At 43.3% G+C, this 24,727-nt stretch overlaps 2 protein-coding genes across 6 annotated transcripts in view; both read right to left on the bottom strand.

Moving 5' to 3' along the window:
- The window catches only part of THEM5 (thioesterase superfamily member 5), a 59,530-nt gene extending 56,840 nt beyond the window's left edge, over positions 1–2,690 (bottom strand). The window contains exon 1 of the mRNA XM_055132157.1: positions 2,591–2,690. Within this exon, the coding sequence (XP_054988132.1) occupies positions 2,591–2,690 (100 nt within the window). The remainder of the gene's footprint in view (positions 1–2,590) is intronic.
- The window catches only part of THEM4 (thioesterase superfamily member 4), a 57,170-nt gene that overhangs the window by 8,153 nt on the left and 24,290 nt on the right, over positions 1–24,727 (bottom strand). For 3 of the 5 annotated variants that reach the window (XR_008629154.1, XR_008629155.1, XR_008629156.1), the window contains exons 5-6: positions 9,619–9,743; positions 5,960–6,224 (exon numbers count right to left, since the gene is read on the bottom strand). Coding sequence is in view for 2 of the 5 variants with exons in the window: in XM_055130699.1 (XP_054986674.1) it covers positions 6,190–6,224; positions 9,619–9,743 (160 nt within the window). In the remaining 3 variants the exon portion in view is untranslated. Of the gene's footprint in view, positions 1–486; positions 6,225–9,618; positions 9,744–21,366; positions 21,437–24,727 lie in introns of those variants that run through there. The other 2 variants (XM_055130699.1, XM_055130701.1) reach the window with 2 other exon arrangements.

The raw sequence follows: 24,727 nt of genomic DNA, 5'->3' as shown, positions 1-24,727 counted from the left end.
ATTCATGGGCACACTGGTCTTCATGCTGAACACTTGGATGCCCCCAGGAGGGATGTAGGCTGAAACTCTACCCACAGCAGCTGCATTACAAACAGTCCAACTCCATCGCTTCACAACTAATCTCCAATCAGTCCAAGACCACACACTAAACCCAAGCCTTTGGAACTCCCAGGTATACCAGGTTTTTGAGGTTTTCTCGGAGTTGGGGGTGGGCAGCCTCCCTACACCCCAGCAGCTACACCACATCCCACAGCCCCTACATATAAACTCACTGGCCCACTCTACAGGTCCTGGAGCTCTCGGAGCGACACTTCCAAATCCCACAATACTGACAGTAGATGGGAAAGTGGCAATGAAGCCAACTAAACTCAATAAGCAAAAGCAATGACACAGAAGGCTCAATAGCAACAAACACCTTAGTAAATCCTCAGACAAAGACTCATGGTAAAATAAAACGATTTTCACAAATTTTCTTCTACTGAAATATCTTTTAATAATTCCATCATTTAATTGTAACAAATAACTAAAATAAATAATTAAAATAAATTATTTTGTACCTGCTCAGGGGGCAGGCAGGAAATTGGGTACAATGGTGGAGAGACGATCATAGTAGTGGTGGAACTGGTTTAAAAAATAAAATAAAAACAGAGTCGGGGCCTGTACTCGGCTCCGGCCGGCCGGGTTTTCGGCCCGGGCGCCCATGCCCCTGCAGAGCCGGTGGATGTGGAACGAGCAGGAACCAGAGACAGCTTTAGGAATTGGGGTTCCAGCAAGTGCTTGCACCCATGTATGGAGACTGTGAACTAACTTTGGCTACATGCTGTTCCAGGAAGAGAAATGATTCATTTTCAAACTTAAATCTTCGCGGACTTAATTACTATAATGCAGAAATTGTAAACCGCGTGGCCACTACCACGGCCACGCGACATTTTATCTCTTCATTCTCATCAGTGGAAAACTTATTATCAAATATTTCCCTATTAATAGAGCTGTATTCTTAGGGGATAAATTCCAACAAAAATAGTGAGTCTGTTTTGAAACTCTAACAACAATAGTGAGTTATGTGTTGAAATCTGGAATGTAATCAAGGTAAAGAGAAAAGGAAGTGAAATTATCACTCACCTACGGGGTGGGTTGGGGGGTGAGGGGTGGGATGTATACTGTTTTTTCTTTTGTTTGTTTGTTTGTTTTGTTTTTGCTTTTGTTTTTGTTTTTATTGGTGGTGGAATATGGGCACTGGTGAAGGGATGGGTGTTTGAGCATTGTGTAACTGAGATATAAGCCTGAGAACTTTGTAACTTTCCACTTGGTGATTCAATAAAATAAATTAAAAAAAAAATAAAAACAGCTTTGCAAGGGGCCAGAATGATAGTACAGTGGGCAGGCATTTGCCTTACACATAGCCAACATGGGTTCAATCCTCAGCACCCCGTATGGCCCCCTGAGTCCCCAGGAGTGATGTGTGAGTGCAGAGCTAGGAGTAAGCCCAGAGGCTCCCTGTGTGTACCGGTCTGTCCCTGGAGAGACAAACAGCTTTGCAGAGGCAGGAGGGCACTCCCTCCTGGGGAGCCCCTTACTCGGTGGGCTTTCCTTTATTGTATACTCCAGGCTCCCAATTAGGGGTTGCCTGCTTCCTCACATGGCGTAATTCCCGTCTTTTACTTGACAGGTTCTCTCTTTGCTTCTATCTCCTAAGTAAAGGTATTTTGCATCACTCTCTTCTGCAGTTCTTTTCTGCAAGAATAGACAACTAACCCAAGAAACCAGAGTCTGGGCTTCAAAGGCCCACATCTGGCAGGAACTCATACCGGCATTCATGGTCCTGAGACCCTCAGGCATTTCAGGGGAGAGACCCTGGTGGGCGTGCGGGGAGGGAGTGGGCGCGCCATGCTGGCTTCCTCCCCATCCAGCGCTCCACACTCCTGCACGGGCTGAAAGGCCCAAATAAACTTTTTAAAAAGGAGAGGAGGTTAAATAGGTGTGGGTCAATGTAAACTATTCTTGCCTGCTGACTTGAAGTTAGCAGGGGAATTGTAGAGAAAAACTTGTTTTACTAGTGAGCCCCAAGGCAGCCCCAGACCATGATATCCAGCCTCTGGCGGAACCCCAGGGAAAGGGAGACCTGGGCAAAAGCCCACCTATTAAAGTACCTGATGACAAATTGTTATCTCTCATCTGCATTTCTACACACCCAGAACATTTCCTGCTCAGGGAGTGCTCCCAAAGTTTGAAATGTCTATTTTTCATTTTGGGTCAGTCATGACACCTTCCAAACGCTCTATCTCCTTCCAATCATTAATGAATTCATTTTAATTGTATTGCTCTTTTGGGTCACACCCAGCATACCCAGCAGTGGTCAGGGCTCCTCCTGGCTCTGTACTCAGGGATCCCTATGTGGTACTTAGAGATCCAACTGGGGGCTACAGTATGCGAAGGACAAGCTCCTTGACCCCTCAGTACCTCCCCAGCCCCTGTGAGTTTTAAAATAAACTAGTCACCGTGAAATCAGTTATTCACATTTGGGTTAAGGCATGCAGAGTTTCAACACTGGTGTCCACTTCTCTCCACCAATGTCCACCCCCCACTGTACCCTCCTCCTCTTGGCCACCTTCAGCATGATTCTCTCCAGATCCCTCCATGTAGCAGCAATGCATGACCTTATCTTGTCCTATGGCCGAATGATATTCCATTGTGCACATGTACCAATTTCTTTACCCACTTGTCTGTTCTTAGACACTTATGTTGTTTTCAGATATTGATCATTGTGGATAGTGCTGCAAGAAATATAGCGTACAAATGTGTTCTCTCCTTTTTGTTTTGGGGCTCTTGGAAGCTTAATTCCTAGGGTTTTTAGGAATGTCCATATTGTTTTCTAGAAGGCTGGATCAGTCGACATTCCCACCAGCAGCTGAGAGTCCCTTTCTCCCCGCATCCACACCAGCACTGGTTGTTCTTGTTCTTTTTGATGTGTGCCAGTCTCCATCAGCCTTGATGGAGAATGGCTGACCTGTCAGGCTGGCCTATAAACTGGAATTTTCATGAGAGGTTGAGAAGGGCAGCAGCTAAGCTAAATTCTCGGTGGCTGCATCTTCTAGGGAGCTCTAAGCTTTAACCTTTGAAAAGCAAATTGTTTTCTTTTAATCCATATAAGGATGTTACTTTATTTAACATTTTGGGGAGACACACACACTTTGAACCTAGTATCTATACAAAACAAACTGGGAGACAACTGTCTGTGTAGTTTCAGGATGCTGGGAAGAAGGCTGGTAGCCAGATAAGGCAACTTCAGGGCCATTGTCCTGTGATGTGCCTGACTTTTCCCAATCTCTATTGGGGTCTTCAGTGAGAGGGCTTGCGAGGCGCACTGCTGCAGAGGCCATCAGCTGGGGCCTTTCTTGAAGTTTAGGAAACGCAAGTGGGCCTTGGAGATGAACTTCTAGGAATGAGTCTTCCTAAGTCTGCCAGCACTTGGTCAAGTCTGGCAGGAAATCTACCTGATCTGGCTGCGGAAAGCAATGGGCAGAGGACTTTGAGAGTATTCCTAAGCGATCAGGTTGAGCCATAGGAAACTGTCAATATCTGTTACTGTAATTTCCTAAATCAGCTATTTCATCTGGTTCAGACAAATGTGCCACACAGGGAAAAGAAAGGAAGAACCTGAAGCCCTGCAAAATCTTACCTGGCCCCTACGACAGATGACAGTCGACTATGAAAAACAGCCTGTTGTCAAGAACAGGCCTAAACATTAACTTTTCCCAGGCACGATCTTCTCCTGCCTGAGAAAATTTATGCAAGTCCAGGTGTACAAAACAGGCATACAAAGCAAACATTGATAGAGAAACTTAGAAACGTTCTATCTTTCATTTTCATTTTTTTTTTTTTATCTTTGGGCTATACCTGGCAATGCTCAGGGCTTTTTGATCTTTGGGACATACCTGGCAGTGTTCATCAGGATTTCATCCTGGCTCTGCACTCAGGAATCACTCCTGATGGGGCTTGGGGGATCATATGAGGTGTTGGAATATAACCCAGGTCAGCTGCATGCAATGCAAATGACCTACCTGCTATACTGTTACTCTGGTCCCTAAACTTATTTTTAAAACATTTTATTTTATTATTTTTCATGAAACCCACATTTTTGTTATAAGATCCTATAGGGGAGTTACAACCCATAGTTTCTAAAGCTAGGTTCTAGAACATTAGTTTCTCAGTGCATTTTTAGTGGTTTAAGGTGCGCGCGCGCGTGCGCGTGTGTGTATTTTGCTGGGAACTGAATCCACAATTCCACACATGTAAGACAAATATTCTACCACTGAGCCATATCACTGACAGCTATAAGGTTTGTTATACATTAAACTGAGTCCCCCACTAAAGTGATTTTAAAGCCCTAATGCTCCCACTGATATGACTTAATTTGGGCATAGGGATATAGAGGATATCGGTCTAAAATGAATTTCTTAGAGTAGGTCCTGGTGTATTTATTAAAGGGAGAATTGGAGCATATATGCAGAGGGAAGGTGATGGGAAACTCACCAGACCATGCCATGTGCAAGTGGTGGGTTGAGTGATGCATCCACAAGGCCAGGAGCCTCCGTGGCGCTCACAGAGGGGTGAGGGAGACCCTTGCTGGGGCCAGAGAGGCTGCACAGTCTTCCTCAGGCCCTGCTTTAGAACTCTGAACCAGTGAGTTTCTGTTGTTTTATGTCACTCAGTGGGTGGAAATTTATCGTGGCTGTGGCTGTGGTTGGAATGTTTGACCAATGCTACGATATTAATAAATAGCATCCCTGTGAAGTGTTTCATACTGGGTGCTGCCCCCCTGAAAGCTTTTAGTATTTTCATAAAAGAGGCTCCAGGGAGAGCTTCAGACTCTTCCCCAGGCTCAGACACAGTGAGAAGGTGCCAATGAGCAACCAGTGAGTAAGTGCTCACTGTGAGATGACCACACAGCCACCTTGATTCTGGACTTTCTAACCTCATGATTGTGATCAAGAATTTGTGTGTGTGTGTGTGTGTGTGTGTGTGTGTGTGTGTGTGTGTGTTGTGTTTCATATCCCTCACCAGAGAGGCTCAGGGGCTATTTGCTCAGAAGTGACTCCTGGCAGTGCTCAGGGGACCATCTGCTGGGTTTGTTTTTTGTTTTTTTGGTGGCAGGATGGGGAGCCACACCTGGTGGTACTCAGGGTTTACTCAGGCTCTGTCCTGGTGGGTGCCAGGGAACCATACGGGGTGCAGGGACTTAATCCAGGTCTGCCACATGCAAGGCAAGTGCTCTACCCACTCTGGTCTAGGCCAAGTACCTTAACACTTGCACTATCTATCCAGTCCCAATCTTTTTTTTTTTTTTTTCTTTTTGAGTCACACCCGGCAATGCTGTTACTCCTGGCTCTGCACTCAGGAAATCACATCCTGGTGGTGCTTGGGGAACTATATGGGATGCTGGGGATTGAATCCAGGTCGGCCATGTGCAAGGCAAATGCCCTACCAATTGTACTATTGTTCTGGCCTCTCTAGCCTCAGTCTTCATTTTTAATTAAACTTCTCTGGTTGTGGTAGATTGTTATAATGCCTTCATGGGCTAAGATTGTTAGAAAATTAATATAGGCTCTTTCCCATGATGAAGAGCCAGGCTTCTGTAAGATATAACGGTTCAGCCTATGTATAAAATAGTACTAGAATAAATAGATATTTAAAAAGAAACAGTGCAGTGCTCAAGCTGGAGGTGTAGTTCCATGCAAAGAATACGCCTTCATGTGTCAGGTCTGGGCTCGCTCACAAGCACCCACACTGTAAACAGTCAAAAGGGGAGAGTGCTTCGACACCTGGAATCCAATATAACCTGTTTAGGGTATCCACTGCTACAGGAACTAGATGCATTTCCTACTATAGGGGAAAAAAAAGTTTTGATACAACAAAAATCACTTTGTCATTTATATAGCATGAACATATGCATACATACATACAGATGTGTGCCCACAGATCGATTCTTTGCTTTGTTTTTCTGGCATTTTCAACTTTGTGGCAAAAGTCTCAATGTGATTGTTTTTCCTCCATCTGGAGCCCTGGGCTGTTGTAGCTTCACCTGAGGGGACTCCACGTGGAGGAGGGCGGGGCTGGGAACAGCAGCTTCTTCCAGAGGAGGACAGTCCTAGGTGGACTGGCATGGAATTCTTCAGAAGTTCCTTTATTTCAAAATTTGTCAATGTCCAGCTTTATAAATAAACCTAAAAATAAAAACCATATAGGACTTCTCTAAGTAAAATCAGATGGACAAAGACAGGTGACCAGATTCATGTTTGCCTCACCAGTCTGTATGTCACCTCTGATGATTGAGTCAAATGAAGAACCAACTTTAGTTTATTTTTGGGCCACACCTGGTGCTTCTCAGGAACGACTCCTGGCTCTGTGCTCAGGAGTCACTCCTGGAAGTACTGGTGGACCATACGGGATACTAGAGATCGAATCTGGGTTTGCTACATGCAAGGCAAGCACCCTCCCCAATGTACTATGGCTCCAGTCCAAGAACCAACTTCTGATAGCGTGACAGTTTATAAGGTCCCTGGGGAACCAGCTCCTTTGCTACTTGGTCATCTCATGGTTTATCACCACTTTCATTACACAGAGTTGAGGAAATGAAAGGAGACATGAGTACAACAGAGCCATCTGGCACCTGCATGACATGGTTAGTGAGACAGCTGTGCGAGCCACGGCCTCGGCTGGAGATTTTAAGTTGATTGTGGATTCAAATTATTCCTGATCTTCTTTCTGCTTCCTTTAGCCATCATCCCACAGGAAGATGATGGGAGAAACACATTTTGTAAGATACAAAAAAGGGCACTATCCATAAGTAAAAAAGTATAACACACGTGACTACTTAACATGAAAAGCTCATATTCATAAAAATAACTTAAAGCTGGAAATGATCACTTGGACAGGAACTGAGTGTTGAAAGTAGGGTAAAGGGATAGATATGCCTTATAACCTTTCAGAATCTGTGTTGCAAACCATAATGTCCAAAAGGAGAGGGGGCAGGAGGGTGTCTGGAGGGAGACTTGGGGACATGGGTGATGAAAAATATGTACTGGTGAAGGGACTGATGTTGGAACATTATATGACTTTTGAAACCCAATCATGAACAACTTTGTAACTGTGTGTCTGACTGTGATTCAATTTAAAAAAGAAATTAAAAAATAAACTTAAAGCAAAAAACCAATGTACATAGTACAAGAAGCTATAAAAACAACAAAAGTTTAGTATAGGATATATAAAGAACATATGTTTAAGAGAGATATATACCTTAAGTCAGTGAGAAATTATTACATCATGAACAAACAAGAAGTTAACAGAATGGAAACAAATATAGTCAATAAATATATGAAGAGATGTTCAATGCATAAGAGATCAGGGAATGCAAAAGCATACTAAGATGCCATTTTATAACCATCTCATAGGCAAACATCAGGAAGTCTGCGGAGAAGTCTAGGAAGGCTGGTGGGGTGTAATCTGGCACTGCAATGAGAGCAAGCGGGTTTTCCTCTGCAGAGTTGGACACTCAGAACTGACAACCCATGTTTCTCTCTCCTTTTTTTCTGAGGGGGCTATCTTACTATGCTTAGGGTTTACTCCTGGCTCTGTGCTCAGGGATCACACCTGGTAGTGCTCAGGGTAGCTTATATGGTGATCAAACCAGGGACCGATCACATGTAAGACAAGTGTCTTGACCCCCGCATATATTTTTAGCCCTGACTCAGAAATTCTTTTCCTAATCATATACCAAGCTCTGCTCCATGTATACCTGAAACATGGGTGCACAAACATGGGTGCTCACAGCAGCTCACCCTAACAGAGGCACCATCAGAAGAGAAGGCAAACCCATTGCGCCAGTCAAACAGGGACTTCTGGGGAAGCGTCTAAGGTGGAGGGATAGTTGCCAAGAAAAACAACCATGGGATTCAACAGGACTAGAGGGTTGGAATTCCCAGTTCTACCTCCTTGATGTCTGGGGAGAGGAAAGAGGATAGAAGTGGAACCAGTAACCAGTGGCCAGAGTCAACCATTCATGCCTGTGGAACAGAGCCTCCACCGTAACCCAGAGTGGGGCTCTAGGCAACTCACGCAGAGACTGGGGAGCATGAAGAAGAGATCAGTGATCTAGGAAGTAAACAGTCTTCTTGAGTTCTAGCACATTCCAGTGTGAGCCATTCTAGCACATTAACTGAGCCTGGGGAGGCGTCCTAGGGCCCCCAGACTTATATCCAGGCATCAGAAAGAAGTACAGACAATAGGCCTGAGTACAGGACAGTTGTGGGTGCTCAGTGCATGATCTGCAGAATCTGATTTTACCTCTGGGCTGATGCTGCCAGGGCTGAATTCTCAGATGCCCTGTCGGTAAATAAGAACTGTCTGTTACTGCCAACAACACTGAAAACATGTCAGCTAAGTTGCGATCACTGGAACCCTGAAATGTACCTGTCATGTACCTGTCACTCCCTCCCCACATCTGTCTTCTTCCCTGGCCCTATATGAACATGCTGACACCAAAGCTGTGCTTCTTGTCTCTCACAGCCTTGCTGTGGAACTAAAGCGTAATATGGAATTTTGGGAACTGTAACCCTTCCTGTTGGTGCAGTCTGTCCAATGTGGTGACCCACTGGTAGTATGCAGAGGCATCCACATGTCAATGAAAGGGCTCCGTAACACAGGCAAAGTTTTTCCTTTTTGGGGGCCAGAGTGATAGCACAGCAGATGGGCACTTGCCTTACACGTGGCTGATCTAGGCTTGATCCCCGGCATCCCATATGGTCCCAAATTCTTCAGGAGTGATCCCCGTGCACAGAGCCACATGTAAGCCCCAAGCACCGCTGGGTATGGCTCACACATCTTCTATGTAAGGCATCTACAATACTTCTTATGGCACCTATGATAGTCTACTGATAAGTCTCTTCAATCCTTTTGGCAGAGACATTTTTGTTTACTTGTCCAAATAACAAAGCATGAGTTACACAATTACTGGAGCTCTCGAGCAACTGTATGCATTTTAATTGTGTATGTACTTTAGTATCTTTATTGGATAAGGTCCTGAGTACAGGCTAAACGGTGTCTGACTGAAAATCTCACTGATATTGGCAAAAGCAAATATTGTCAAGTTAAAGGAGAACAAGAATGGGAAAAACACCAAAGGTGAGCCTGAGCGTTCCACCCGGAGCTGAGCAATCACCAGCCAGAAGGGGTAGCAACAGGTGTCAACAGCCCCTCTGTTGGGGCCCCGCCACCTGAAGGGATAGTGGAGCTCTACTGAGGGTCCCGGTCACCTACAGCATCCTGACACCTCCGTCAGACCACAATAAAAGACCCTGAAATATATGCTTGGGCCTTGAGCTGCTTCGGTCAGCCCACTCACACAGGGCACATGACACCTGTCACTACTTGCTCACTTTCCTTTCTCCCGCGAGTCTCATTCAACTCTGTGTTCTAGGTACTAAGAACCTAACAGACTCCACACCACGTGTCCCCTGCTGAACATAAAACATAATGCCCCATGCCAGAAACCAAAAAGTACCCAAATAAGCCAGACTTCCAAGAACCCAAATGAAACCTGGACCAGCGGCAGCATCTTACTTGTTGCCTCCGTGTGGAGGGTCTTCTCATCAGCACTCTGGACAGTACAGGAAACAAATATTTTCCTTCCTTCGATTTTATCAACTTGGCTATCAATCACAACAGTAGACAAAAGGGGGATAGGTCTGCAGAGGAAGAAAATAAAGTTTTAATCAGATTGATGTGTCTATTTATTGAGATGATCAAGGATACAGCTAGGGTGAGAAGCTGACTTCGGTATGGGTGACAACACTCCTCAATGAGCTGACGTCAGCAGCCGCATGTACCTCCTTCCTCTTGGCTACCACACTTGAAGCTGGCTCTGGGGTAACTGCTCCCAAACTGGCCTGCTGAGGTAGGCTGAGATGACCCGAAATTCATGGCACAGGCTGTCCCATCTGAAGAGCCCAGCAAGGTCTGAAGGGGTCAGAAACCCTTTAAAGAAACAGCAATAGGACAGTAGAATGTCCCAGTCAGCTGCTTTTATTTTCTCTGTCATAATCAAAATTTCTCTCCCAATCCTCTTTAGAGAAACTCACAGAGAGGGGCTGGAGCAATAGTACAGCTGGGAGGGTGTCTGCCTTGCATGCAGCTGACCTAGATTCAATCCCCTGCATATGGTTCCCTGAGCATCACCAGGAATCATTCCAGAGTGTAGAGCCAGGAATAACTCCTGAACACCACAGGGTGTGGCCTCCCAAAACAAACAACAAAGACAGACATGACAGATTACTATTAATGGCTCCATAGAACTTTCTGGTGTGGCTGACAGGTGCCACCACTTTCTTTGGTTTTTGTTTTTGGGCCACACCCAGTGATGCTCAGGACCTACTCCTGACTCAGCACTCAGGAGTCACTCAGGAATCACTCCTGGGATGATATGGGACAGAAGTGGGCTGGCCATCTGCAAGGCAAGTACCTTACCAGCTGTATTAAGGCTTTGGCCCCAGACTTGTTCCACCTCTGAGCAGTGTAGAACAGCACTGGCAGCATCGTGCATAGACTCTCTCATTCACAGTATCTTTGTAAATCTTTAAACATATTTTACTTTAATTAACTTACAAGGAAAGTTACAAGTGTTTAGTGACTACTGTCACTTTTGAGAATCTTGGAAATAGAAAACTGCAATAGGGACACACAAACAAATCTCAGAACACAGTGGCTTTTGGCAGAATGTGTCCGGACTTTGCATTAGACTGCTGGCACCAGGCCCCGAAGGTGGGAAAAGGTGTAGTCCCTCCGCCTGTTCCCCATGGCGGCCTGGTGGCTGCCATCTTCCAGAGCCCATTGGAAAGTCAGGTACGGGCCCGCAGTGACGAGACACACAGGGCCCCATGGGATTGGGGTGGAGCCGTTCCTTCTCCTTCCCCGCCCAGACAAGACCCCGAGACGCTGCCTACGGTCGGTCCCTCTGGCTGCCTCTTAAGCTCCTTAACGGTCATGATCCCAGAGACACACAAACAAATCTCAGAACCCAGTGTTTCCTGGCAGAAATCTCTCCAGACTTAATTATTAAAATTTCAGAATTCCAAGATTGCACACCTACGCAACATCATATGCTAGTCATAATCAGCAATAGAAAACTAATTGTCTAATGTTGCCTTTTCAGCAGGTCTGAGCGTTGGGGGAAAATTCCAAGTAATAATGGTGGGACTGGTGTCAAAATATTGAATGTAATCAAAGTAGAGAGAGAGTAACATGGAAATTATCTGCCATATAGGTAGGCGGGGTGGGATGGGAGGCATACTGGGGTTTTTGGTGGTGGAAAATGTGCACTGGTGAAGGGATGGGTGTTTGATCATTGTATGATCGAGATTTTTTTAATTTATTTTATTGAATCACCAAGTGGAAATTTACAAAGTTCTCAGGCTTATATCTCAGTTATACAATGTTCAAACACCCATCCCTTCACCAGTGCTCATATTCCACCACCGATAAAAACAAAAACAAAACAAACAAACAAACAAACAAAAGAAAAAACAGTATACATCCCACCCCTCAGCCCCCAACCCACCCCGTAGGTGAGTGATAATTTCACTTCCTTTTCTCTTTACCTTGATTACATTCCAGATTTCAACACATAACTCACTATTTTTGTTAGAGTTTCAAAACAGACTCACTATTTTTGTTGGAATTTATCCCCTAAGAATACAACTCTATTAACAGGGAAATATTTGATAATAAGTTTTCCACTGATGAGAATGAAGAGATAAAATGTCGCGCGGCCGTGGTAGTGGCCACGCGGTTTACAATTTCTGCATTATAGTAATTAAGTCCGAGAAGATTTAAGTTTGAAAATGAATCATTTCCCTTCCTGGAACAGCATGTAGCCAAAGTTAGTTCACAGTCTCCATACATGGGTGCAAGCACTTGCTGGAACCCCAATTCCTAAAGCTGTCTCTGGTTCCTGCTCGTTCCACATCCACCGGCTCTGCAGAGGCATGGGCACCCGGGCCGAAAACCCGGCCGGCCGGAGCCGAGCACGGGCCCCGGCTGGGGCTGGCCCTGTATCCGCGGCTGTTTCAAGTTCAAACTGTATGATCGAGATTTATACCCAAAAACTTTGGAACTGTTCTCACGGTGATTCAATAAGTAAATATATATATATATATACACATATATATATATAAAGAAAACTGTAATAATAAAGGACTATTTAAAATTTTTTATATATGTAATTTATCTTTATTGAGGTACTGTAATTTACAATACTGTTGATGATTTCATATGCACATATTTCCAGCATCACACTATTCACCAGAGTACCCCCAAGTCCCTCCCTTTCAGGTCCCATCCCACAGCTCCCAAACTCAGTTTGTGATCAACTCCATTCTGTTGCTAATAGTCTTTATTTATTTGGTTTTGGGTTACATCCAGCAGTACTGTGGGCTCATTCCTGGATCTGTGCTCAGGGATTACTCCTGACGGTGCCCAGGGGACAATATGAAGTGCTAGGGATCAAACCCAGGTCGGCCACGTGCAAGGAAAGTGTCCTACCCACTGTACTATCATTCTGGTCCCAAAGGTCTCTCCTTAAAGGTGAAATTTCAGGTGGTAGCACAATGTTTCTGTGTGCCTACAGCACCACCACGTGGACAGAGGACTATTTCAGGTAGCAAAGACGTTAGCACTGTTATTTATTTTTGCTCCTAAACCTCTTGGTGGACAGCTAAGCCTGGCTTTTATTTCTTTAACTATCTCTTTGGGCTGGAGCGATAGCACAGCAATTTGGCTTTCGCCTTTCACGCGGCCAACCCGAGTTCGATTCCTCCGCCCCTCTTTGAGAGCCTGGCAAGCTACCCATGTGTATTGGATATGCCAAAAACAGTAAAAATAAGTCTCTAATGAGAGACATTACTGGTGCCTGCTCGAACAAATCGATGAGCAATGGGATGACAATGACAGTGAACTATCTCCTTGGGCCACCTTTCTCCTCACAAATTATTTTACTTTTTTTTTCAATCAACGCATTAAAAAATTAAAACACTGTGACTGACAGAAGTTATTCATAGTTCAGTTTTTGACATACAATATTGCAGCACCAGTGTCAACTTCCCCCCACCAGGGCCACCTTTTGTTTTTATTTTTTATTTTAAAATTTGATAATTTTTATTGAATGACCATGAGATACACAGTTATAAAGTTGTTCATGATTAGATTTCAGTCCTTCACCAGTGTACATTTTCCACCACCAGTGTCCCCAGTTTCTCTCATACCACCACTCCCATCCTCCCCATCTGCCCCAGCCTGCTTCTAAGATGGCAGACACATTTCTTCTTTCTCTTTCTCTCTCTCTTTCCTTCTGGTCTGTATGGTTTACAATACAGGTACTGAAGGGTTATCATGTCTGTCCTTCCCCTGCTTTCAGCACTCAGTTCTTGTCCTGAGTGACCGTTTCTAAGAGCATTGTCAATTGTCACAGTGGCTACTTCTTTACTCTGCCCTGCACTGCTCTTCCACTTGTGGTAAGCTCCCATCCACGGACCAGCACTCCTGGAGGACCACCTTTTGTACTGTGCATTTGGCTGGCATAAGTTCCCGAGGGTCTAAATTAGTTCCTATTTCTGCTGATTCTCCCCCATGGTGGTTTATTTCCTTGTGTATTTTGTGAGGATCTAGTTATTGTGAAGAAAAATATCCTTCAAAATTTTGAGGCTGGACAGATAGTACAGCAGGGAGGACACTTGAGTTGCATGCGGCTGACCAGGGTTTGATCCCAGGCAAAACCAAAAAAATAAAATCTACTTAAAAAATTACTTTTATTTTGGATAACAATACTGTTATTATTGTTACAATACTGTTAATGTTAGGGCTTCTCTCATAAGTCATCCCAGCACCAAACCCTCCAACAGTGTTTTCTTTCCTCCCCGACTATCCAAGATATCCAACTCTCCCCCCACCACACTATGACTCCATGGTAAACTTCCTAGTTGCTGGAGTTCTCCCTGGCACAGCCCTCTGAGGTCGCCGGGCCTGCAGGGAGTGTGCCAGGTTCTGACTTTTCTGGAAACTGAGCTGTTGTTAAGGGAACCTGACATTTCTAAGAATAACAGATTAACTGGCCTTTACTTGATGGCGGCTGATGGCTTGCGATATGGGAAACACATCTTTGGGTGTCAGCAGGACTTCAACCTTGCCTCTGCCTGAGAGTATCAAGGATAGTGCTCCAGCAGCTTCTTCCTATTCCAAACAATACCCTGCCCCCCCAGCCCCGCCACAACTACTCATTAGTGCACATAGCCATGCTACCTCAACCTCTATTTAACCACTGCCTTTCTTAATAAACTTTATCACATGACAAGTCTATGGCCCATGTGGGTTGCTATATCTTGGTCACACTGAGTGTGTGAGTCTTGAGCACTCACTGTTCCTGACTTGAGGAACAATCTTCCGTTTCTCCAGGTCCAGGTAGTTGCAGGACAACTACACCTACTGAAGACCAGTTCTCGGTTTCTGTTACCTTTGGGCATTTGTTATCCCTCTACTGTATTTCTTTATACCCTCCCTAGGAGAGAGATCATGCTGTACCTGTCACTCTTCTTCTGACTAACTTCACTCAGCATGAGACTCTCCAGATTCATCCACATGACTTCATGACTTCAACTTTCCTTATAACTGAGTATTATTCCAGTGTGCAGAATCCAGTCATCTGTTTTTGGACAGTGGGGTTATTTCTCAGATTCTGGCTACTGTGGCTAGTCCTGCAGTGAACACAGGAATGCAAATATCTTTTCTACCTTGTGTTTTTGTGCACTTAGGTTATATTCACAGGAGTGGAATTGCCTGGGTTGTACAGAAACTTACTTCATAGTTCTTTTTTGAGGAATGCCCACATTGTCGTCCAGAAAGGCTGAATCAACCAACCAGATATTATTGATAATTAAAAAATAAAGTGATTTATTTTAAAACAAACATTTAAAAAATATGTATTCCATGCCTGATAATAGATGACTGGTTAAAGAAACTTCGGTACATCTACAAAATGGAATACTGTTCAGCTGTTAGAAAAGATGAAGTCATGAAATTTGCATATAGGTGGATCAACATGGAAAGTGTCATGTTAAGTGAAATGAGTCAGAAAGAGAGGGATAGACATAGAAAGATTGCACTCATTTATGGAATATAAAGTAACAGAATGGGAGACTGACACCCAAAAACAGTAGAGATAAGTACCATACTTATTATGGTATTAGTCCATAGCTTAGAAGCCGGCCTCGCATGCTGGGGGAAACGGCAGCTCAGACAGAGAAGGGACTACCAAGTAAAGGGTTCTAGGAGGGCCTGTTCAGGATAGTAGAAAGTAGACTATAGACCGAACATGATGGCAATTTAATACCTCTACTGCAAACCACAACACTCAAAAGGAGAAAGAGAGCAAAAGGGAATGCCCTGCCACAGAGGTGGGGTGGGGTGGGGGGAGGACTGGGTGGGGTTGGGGGAGGGATGCTGGGACCACTGATGGTGGAAAATGGGCACTGGTGGAGGGATGGACACTCCCTCCACCAGTGACAATTATATGACTGAAAAGCAAGCACGGAAGTTTGTAAGTCTGTAACTGTACCTCACGGTGATTCACTAATAAAAAAAAAGTATGTATTCCACCCTTAGCCCTCCCACCCCTCCAAGTTTAATAAGCTTGGACCTTGACTATATGCCATGCATGCATATAGTCAAGAATTCAAATCCCCCATTTCCCACAGGTACTGAATATTGTCCTGGCTTGAGCCTGGTGGTCCCTGACAATGCCAGTGATTTCAAGTAACACCACAATTGAGCATGAGCACCATTAAACAGGACAGGACCCCTGAAGAATGCCATAACTTAAACAGTGTGTGAGCGCTGCACCGAGAGTGTGGCCCTAGTAACCATGTGTTTGAGCACTGCAGAGACAAACAGCAAACACAGTCTTAGCCTGCACGTCTGACTGAGCAAGCAACACTAGAGGAAACTGAGCTTCTGGGAGAAGGTGGCCAAGCGTGTGAGCACCACACCCTGATGTATAATCCTGGTGAATGCCGTACCTCACAGAATCTCAGAATCTAAATATAAAAAAAAAGCATTGCCTGTGTTTGGAGGGATTCAGTGTTGACTCCTGCCTCTGAACTTAGGGGTTGCTCTTGGTGGTGCTCAAGAGGACAATGGGGTGCTGGGGAACAAGTCTGGGTGTCCCACACGCAGAACATGTTCTCAGGTCTCTGAGCTATTTCTCCAGCCCTTAGACTGATGGAATAATCTAAAAATTTCATTTTAAGGTACATATCCCAAAGATCATAGACTTGTTAATGCTTTGGCGCCCCATACCTGGTGGTGCTCAGGGGCTACTCCTGGCTCTGTGCTCAGGGGACAATGTGGCACTGGGGAGCAATCCTGTGTTAGCTACATGAAAGACAAGTGCCTAACACTATTTTTCTGGCCCCTCACTGATATTTTTATATCCACATATATTACAGCATTATTAAAAATAGTCAAGAACTAGAAGTAAGATTCTCTTTTCCCAACTTCAAATGACACTAGAAAGATATAGTAATCAAAACAGATGGTACTGGGCTAAGGGAGATTTTAATTTAATTTATTTATGTAGGTTCCCCCCACCCCCCACCCAGACCCAGCAATGCTCAGGGGTTACTCCTGGTTCTGCACTCAGGAATCACTCCTGGCAGTGCGTGAGGGACCATACAGGGTGCCAGGAATTGAACCTGCATCAGCTGCTTGCAATGCAAACATCCTACCCACTGTACTATATCTTCAGCCCCCAAATAACTTTTTGGGGGCCATACCCAGTGTTTCTCAGGGTTTGCTCTGGCTCTGCACTCAGGGATCACTTCTGGCAGTGCTTGAGTGACCATACAGGGTGCTATGGATTGATCCTGGGTCGATAACTTGCAAGCTCCCTACCTATTGTACTATCGCTCCAGCTCCTTGGAATATCAGAGACTCTCAGACAAATAGAATAGAATTAAGAGTCCAGAGGCATATCCTCATGTATGTGTATAGTTAATCTTTAATAAAGGGGCAAAAAAATCTGAAGTGGAGCAAGGAAAGCTTCTTCAACAATTGGTGTTAGGAAAACTGATCAGGGATATGCATAAAAACAAAACCCAAAAACCAAATGAAAAACCATCTACTGGTCTTGTTTCAGAGACTCATAAATATATCTTGAAAGAGATCAACTATCTGCAGAAATTTCTTGGACACCCATTCCTGGCTGAGACATTCGGGGCACTCTTGGGGTGGGAGGGTCCCCCAGCAGCCACTTGCTTCCACATTGCAAAGTTGCTGCCGTGCCTCTAGCCAGACTCCACAGCCTGAGGACTGAGCCTCACAAAGAAATTAACCTGCCCCAAACTCAGGTACATGGGTCCCTGTGACTGAGAGCTCCAGGCTTTCTCAAAGTAGGGCTGAACTACCTTCCCCCACCTCGCTGTACTTCTGGAAGCCTCACCAGTCACACCCATACCCAAAACTGCTGCCCAGTTGAAAAATTAACTCCAGCTGAATCGCCCAGTTAAAAATTCTGAATTTTGGAGCATCTCCAAACTCTACAACACATTTCAATGGTAGCACACTAGATTTGATGGGATGTAACGTAGAAGCCAACCAATCTCAACTAGCAAAATTGTTGACACAGAAGGCTTAACTTATAACAACATTTTTATCAATTCCTTATACAAGGACATAATGTCCCCATGGTGAGATATAATGATTTTCACTAATTTTCTTCTAAGAAAATATTTTTGATCATTCCATTAGAATTTATTCATAGTATCATCATAAAATAAGTTACTGTGGGCCTGCTATGGGGGCAGGCTGGAGGAGTAGTTGGGAAAATTGGAGACAATGGTAGAGGGAAGATGATAGTTGCGGTGGGATTGGTGTTGGAATACTGAATGCCTGTAATAAATCATCATGAACAACTTTGTAAACCACGGTGTCTAACTATGTATAGGAAAAACCCCACAGACCCATTTCTAACACCATGCACAAAAGTCAAATCAAAATGAATTAAAGATCTTAATTTATAAATTATACTGAGCAATTCATAGTTAGACCACTTTATGATATTGAATCTAGCAGTATCTCCAATGATTCAATGCCATTAGCCAAGCTAAGAGAAGCAGAGATAAGCAAATGGGACAACACCAAACTAAGAAGCTTCTGCACTAAAAGAGAAACAATTAAAAGAGAAACAGAATAAAAGGACACCCCACAGTCTGGGAGAAAATATGTGCCCACCACTTATTGGATAAGGGGTTAATATTCTGAATGTAATCAAAGTAAAGTGAAAGTAAAGTGAAATTTATCAGTTACACAGGCGGGGTAGGGGGCTAAGAAGATGGGGGGTGGGGGGAGGTATATTGTGATTCTTGGTGGTGGAATATGTGCACTGGTGAAGGGATGGGTGCTCGAGCATTGTATAACTGAGACTTAAACCTGAAAGCTTTGTAACTTTCCACATGATAATTCAATAAAAGAATAAATTTTTTAAAAAGGGGGTTAATATTCAAGGTCTATAAAGCACTGATAGACCTTTACCAAAACCAAAACCAAACATAACCAAACAACCCATAAAAAAATGGGAGGAGGGAAGAGATGAGTAGAAATACTCTGTATCATTTATCATCAGTTAAATGCAAATTCAAAGAACAATGATTCATCTCACACCACTGAGGCTGGCACACATCACACATCACAAAGAACAAAAACAAACAGTGTTGGTATGGATACAAGTAAAGGGACCCTCATTCACTGCTGGTAGGAATGTCAACTGGCCCGTCCTTTTTAGAAAACAATATGGAAACTTCTCAAAATCTAGGAATTGAGCTTCCATACAGCCCAGCAACTCCACTCTTGGTTACCTACCCCGAAGACCCTTTTCTGTTCAGATAAGACATTCTCACTCATCTCTTTGTTGCAGCACAATTCACAATAGCCAAATTCTGGAAACAACCCACGCAGTATTCAATAGCAAATGACTGAATAAAGAAACTATTGTACATATACATAATGGAACACAGGTTGGATATAAGAAAAGGTGAAATCATACAATTTGCTGCTATATAGATGTCTTTAGAGAGTATCATGTTGAATGAAGTTAGGAGAGAGACAGATACATAATGACCTCTCTCATATGTGGGATATAAAGAAACACAGTAGGGAATAAGAACCAAAGGCAACAGAAATTGAGAACTGGTCTTCAGTAGGATGCTTACCATTGGATTGGGGGAGGGAAGGGGGCAAACAGGGATAAAAATGGTGGAGGGAAGTGGACACTGGTGGAGGCTGCAGTGCTGGGATGATTTGTCCGAGAAGCCTTGCCATTAATAGTGTAAACCATGGTGCCTAAAAAATAAAGGGTAGCAAAGAAAAAAGATACTGCACTGCAAACAAGTATCAACAAATGATGAATTAATAAAATGTGGTATACCTATGTGATAGAATATTGCTGAGCTTTAAAAAAGGAGGGAAAATCCTGTCATGTGACACAAGGATGAATCCTGAATATAAAACACTAAGTATCAGCCACAAAAATAATACTTATACTTGTATGATCTAATTGAACAGTCCAATTCACAAGAAGAATAGGAAGAATGGTAATTTCCAATCACCAAAGAGAGGGAAAACAGAGAGCCACCATATAATGGGTAGAGAAGTTACAGAGACCTGTGACACAAGAGTGAGAAAATAATGAACACATCTGTGTGACATGTTTAAAAAGGGTTAAACCCCTAAACAGCATGGTATTATAAACCAGTGATAAGTCAATAATGATAAAAGTACTGCAAAAAAAAAAGAAAAAAAAAGAAAGAAGAAAAAAAGGAAATAAACACTGCCTTGAAACAAAACAAAATGAAAAACCACATTGAGACATATTTTTGTGAATCTTTATTGTAATGGGATGAAGAGACAATTCTTACTATTGGTGCTTTTTGGTCACACCTCATGGTGCTCAGGGATTACTCCTGGCTCTGTGCTCAGGAACTGTTCCTCGAAGGGCTGGGAGACCATATGGAATGCTGGAGATCACACCCAGATTGATGGCATGCAAGACAAGTGACCATGAGGAGACAATTTTTAAACTTCCAGAGAAAAACAAGGCTATATATAAAGAACTGGGACTCAATAATAAGGTCTCATATTTCTGGACAGGAATACTAGGTTCCAGAGTACAATGGGGCAATGGATTCTGTCTATCAGAGAAAGCAGCCTCCGGGGGAAGGTGTCTGATGTCTGTATTCTGAGGTGTCCCACGCAGGGTACCAGCTGTCTGAGTTCTGAGGAGTCCCTATTCCGGGTGCCAGATGTCACTGTCACCATTTTGTGGTTATGGGGTTCCCCTGGTGCGTTTGGGGCTGATGGCTGTCCCCCCGGCCAATGTATAAAGGACCGGACCCACAGGTTGGTAATCAGTGACACTTTATTCAAATCCATCAGGATTATTGTAAAGAAATTATGAAGGACTGGGGGGGGCAGCAATTACACATAGATGTGGTTGAACATTAACATAAACAATAAACAGATATAAAGTCCCTCCTTCAGGGAAAATTCTTCTAGGAGACCCACCCAAGGACAGAATCTCATCCAGGGGCTCCAGCACTCAAGATTCCTGCTAGGAGATTCGCCCAGGGGTGGAATTCCATCTAATGTCATATTGCTTTCTCCTTTTCTTTACTGGTAAATCCATTTAAGCAATCATTAGATTCACTTCTTAATATTTATAATCATTTTGTATAAATTCACCAAGAGACATACACTTTTATCTATACTCTAGATAAGCTTAAAAAGGTCTCTCTGGACTCGTGGTAAAGGTGACTTTTCCTGGGATATCTCACTATATTTCCCAGACTACAGTCCTCAGGATATGTTATTTCTTCCTAACCCCAATGGGTCCTATTCAGTTACTTGTTTTTGGGTCATGTAAAGAGTTTGTTCCATGATTGTGCTCTTAACTTATTATACTTCCTATGGCGCTTAGGCTGTCCATATCGAGCTCAGAATAGTTTACAGCTTGCCCTGGGTCCATCCAAGTCCCTTAGCAGCTCCCATCTCTTGGGGTGTAAGGAACTAAGGTCAATCTAAGGGCAACTGAGGCATACATCAAGTAAATAAGACAGATGCTCAGGAGTAAATATTATTCAGAGTCAATTAACTCAATATTACAAAAGCATAGCATTAACTGTTTTCCTGAATTGGAAATATAAAAAGGACATAGCTCTAGAATAAAAATGTGCAAAGGACATAAGGAAAAAAGAAAAGCAATATTTCACTTACAAATTCAAAATCCAGAGCCAGCAGAAGGTTTCACTTTGCAAGTTACAGGGTCTTATTAAGAGGTTTGTCTCTAACAGATAGGAGAAGAAGAGCAAAATAAGAGGTTAAAGGAGGACTGGGTGTTTCCTGATGGAATTTGGTGTGCCTCAGGAGCACTGCAGTGGGTGTAATTCAATTAACTTAATCTCCCTGTGGGAGGAGAAAGGACAACTCAATGTTAAGCCTAAAATGCTTGGAACTGTAATCCAACAGAAGGGGAGCAGGAAACTAGGTAGAGGGGACATTCTGATAGTGCTACAGCAACAGGAGTTTGCTGTGGGTGTGTTGCAGCATCGACACATAGAGACTTATAAGCTAAGACTCTCCAAATCTTACAGTACTGTTAAACAACAGTAAGAACTTTGCCTTTAAAAGCTAAGACAGTAAATGTTGCTATGTGTCCAATTTTTTACAATTAAAAATTATGTAAGGCACACAAAAAGGTCTAATCTGAAATACCAGTATGAACTTATGATCTTGTTAAACATTAATCATTTTCCAGCTGTGATGATGAAAGGACTGGAGCAATAGCACAGTGGGTAGGGCGTTTGCCTTGCACGCGGCTGACCCGGGTTCAATTCCTCCGTCCCTCTCAGAGAGCCCGGCAAGCTACTGAGAGTATCCTGCCCCCACAGCAGAGCCTGGCAAGCTCTCCGTGGTGTATTCGATATGTCAAAAACAGTAACAACAAGTCTCACAATGGAGACGTTACTGGTGCCCGCTCGAGCAAATCGAACAACGGGATGACAGTGCTATATATATATATATATATATGTATATATATATATATACACACACATATATATGGCTGAATACACATTTTTCTTCAACATACATGGAACATTCTCCAAGACAGACAACATGCTTGGACACAAAACATAGCTACACAAAGTTAAGAGCACTGAAATAAAATTAACTGTCTTCTCAGACCATGATGTACTGGAAGTAGAAGTTAATCACAAACGGACATGGAGAAACAATTCAAACACCTGGAAAATAAACAGTTCATTACTGAACAATCAGTGGTCAGAGAAGAAGTCAAAGAGGAACTTAAAAAATTCATGGAAACAAATAAGAATGTGGCCACCTCCGTACAGAATTTTTGGGACACAGCAAAAGTGGTGTTGAGAAAAAAGTGTATAGATGCAAGCATTCATCAGGAAGGAAGAAAGGACCTACATAAGTAACTTGATGGAATTTAAGAAACTGGAAAATGACCAACAACAGGAGCCTAAAGCAGGCAGGAGGAAGGAAGTAATAAAACGTAGAGCAGAAATTAATGAACTGGAGATGGACAAATGAATCTTGGATCTGTGCAACTTGCTGCAGAGATGGCCCTGGACTTTGCAATAGGCTGTTTCCACTGGGCTACTCCAGACAGGGGCAGGTGCCGTTCCTCCGCCTGTCCTTTAGGAGCCTCAGGGTCCGCCATTTTCTAGAAATCAGTGAGAAGCTCCAGGTACGAGTGGCGGTGGTGGCAAACGCCAGGCCTCATGGGACAGGAAGGAGTGGGTCCTTCTCCTCCCTGCCCCGATGGGAGTCTGAGATGCGCCACATCTGGCCACTGTCTGCTTAAGTTCTCACACGTCCATAATCCAGAGACACACAAATGAACCTCAGACCCAAGCAACTTGCTGCAGTGATCTCTGCAGACCCTAATTATTAAAATTTTAGAATTCCTAGAGCACACAGCCACAAGAGCAGTTGCATGACATTATACTGTATCCATAATCAGCAATACAAAACACATTGTCTAGCATTGCCTTTTCGGAAGGTATAAGTGGTGGTGGGAATGGTCTTGAAATATCAAAGGTAACCAAAGTAGAGAAAGTGAGTATTGTGCAAATTGTCTGCCGCACAGGCAGGGGGAGGTATGGAATGGGGGGGGGGCGGAATACTGGGGATTTTGGTGGTGGAAAACGTGCACTGGTGAAGGGATGGGTATTTGATGACTGTATGACCGAAACTCAAACATGAAAGCTTTGTAACTGGACCTCACAGTGAATCAATTAAAAAAAAAAAAGAAATCAATGAATTGTAACCCCTAAAAAGAATTTGAAACATCAAGGAAACCAAGTGTTGGCTCTTTGAAAAAATAAGCAAGATTTTTTTGCTTATTTTTTTGCTAAACTACTAGCAAGACTCACAAAGAAAGTGAGTGAGTGAGAGAGAGAACCCTAATAAACTGAATCTGAAATGAAAGGGTAGGGCGTCACAACAGACATCTCAGAAATTCAAAGGATCATAAGGAATTACCTTGAAAATCTTTATGCTATGAAATGAGAGAACCTAGAAGAAATGGATAATTTCCTGGATTCCTATAATCTCCCAAGACTGAACCAGGATGATTTGGAATACCTGAGCAGACCTATCCCTATTGAGGAAATTGAAATTAGGCAAGTAAATGATATCAAGGGCATCCAGAAAGAAGTCAAATTCTCACTATTTGTAGATGCCATACTATATTCAGAGAATACTAAATACTACAAAAAAGTTCCTAGAAACAATAGATTTATATAGCAAAGTGGCAGGCTAAAAAATTAATATGCAAAGTCCATAGATTTCCTCTATACAAATAATGAAATAGAAGAAAGAGATATTTTAAAATCTCATTCACAATTGTGTCTCAGAAAATCTAGTACTTTGGAATCAACTTAACTAAATATGTGAAAAGACTTATACCCAAGTAAACTACCAAACATTACTTCAAGAAATAAAATAGGACACTGGAAATGGAAACACATCCCCTCCTACTCATGGATTGAGAGGATTAGTATCATCAAAATGGCAATATTCCCCCAAGCATTGTACAGACTCAGTGCCTTTTTTAATATTCAACATAGTTTTTTAAAGAAATAGAGCAAACACTCCTGAAATTCATATGGAACAATAAACCCCAATAGCTAAAGCAATCTTGGGAAAAAAGAAGATGGGAGGCATCACTTTCCCAAACTTCAAGCTCATGCTCTGCACGCAGGAGGGCTAGGTTCAATCCTCTGCACTGCATGGTCTCCCAGCACTGCCAGAGCATAGAGAATTGGCCAGGTACAGCATAAATACACAAAATGAAAAGCTTATAGCTCTCACATCCATGTACTTGACTATGGAAGCGTGAAATGTGAAGAAAGTATGAAGTGTACTGGTCGGATTTGGGGAAGGTACGTTCAAAAAATTACATATATCAGAGCAGAGTGTCTCTTGCCCGTGTGCCTGGATGTCTTCCTGGGGCCTCCTTGGAGGGGATGGGCTCCAGCTTCCCTCCCTACCCCAAGCAGAGCTCCTGGTGGCTGAAGATCTCTGGAACCTACCCACAGCCATGCTC

Source organism: Sorex araneus, chromosome 3, assembly GCF_027595985.1.
Source record: "Sorex araneus isolate mSorAra2 chromosome 3, mSorAra2.pri, whole genome shotgun sequence".
In the NCBI taxonomy this organism is placed as follows: Eukaryota; Metazoa; Chordata; class Mammalia; order Eulipotyphla; family Soricidae; genus Sorex; species Sorex araneus.
The sequence above is the reverse complement of the archived record's forward strand: the minus strand, read 5'-3'. Positions and strand labels throughout refer to the sequence as shown.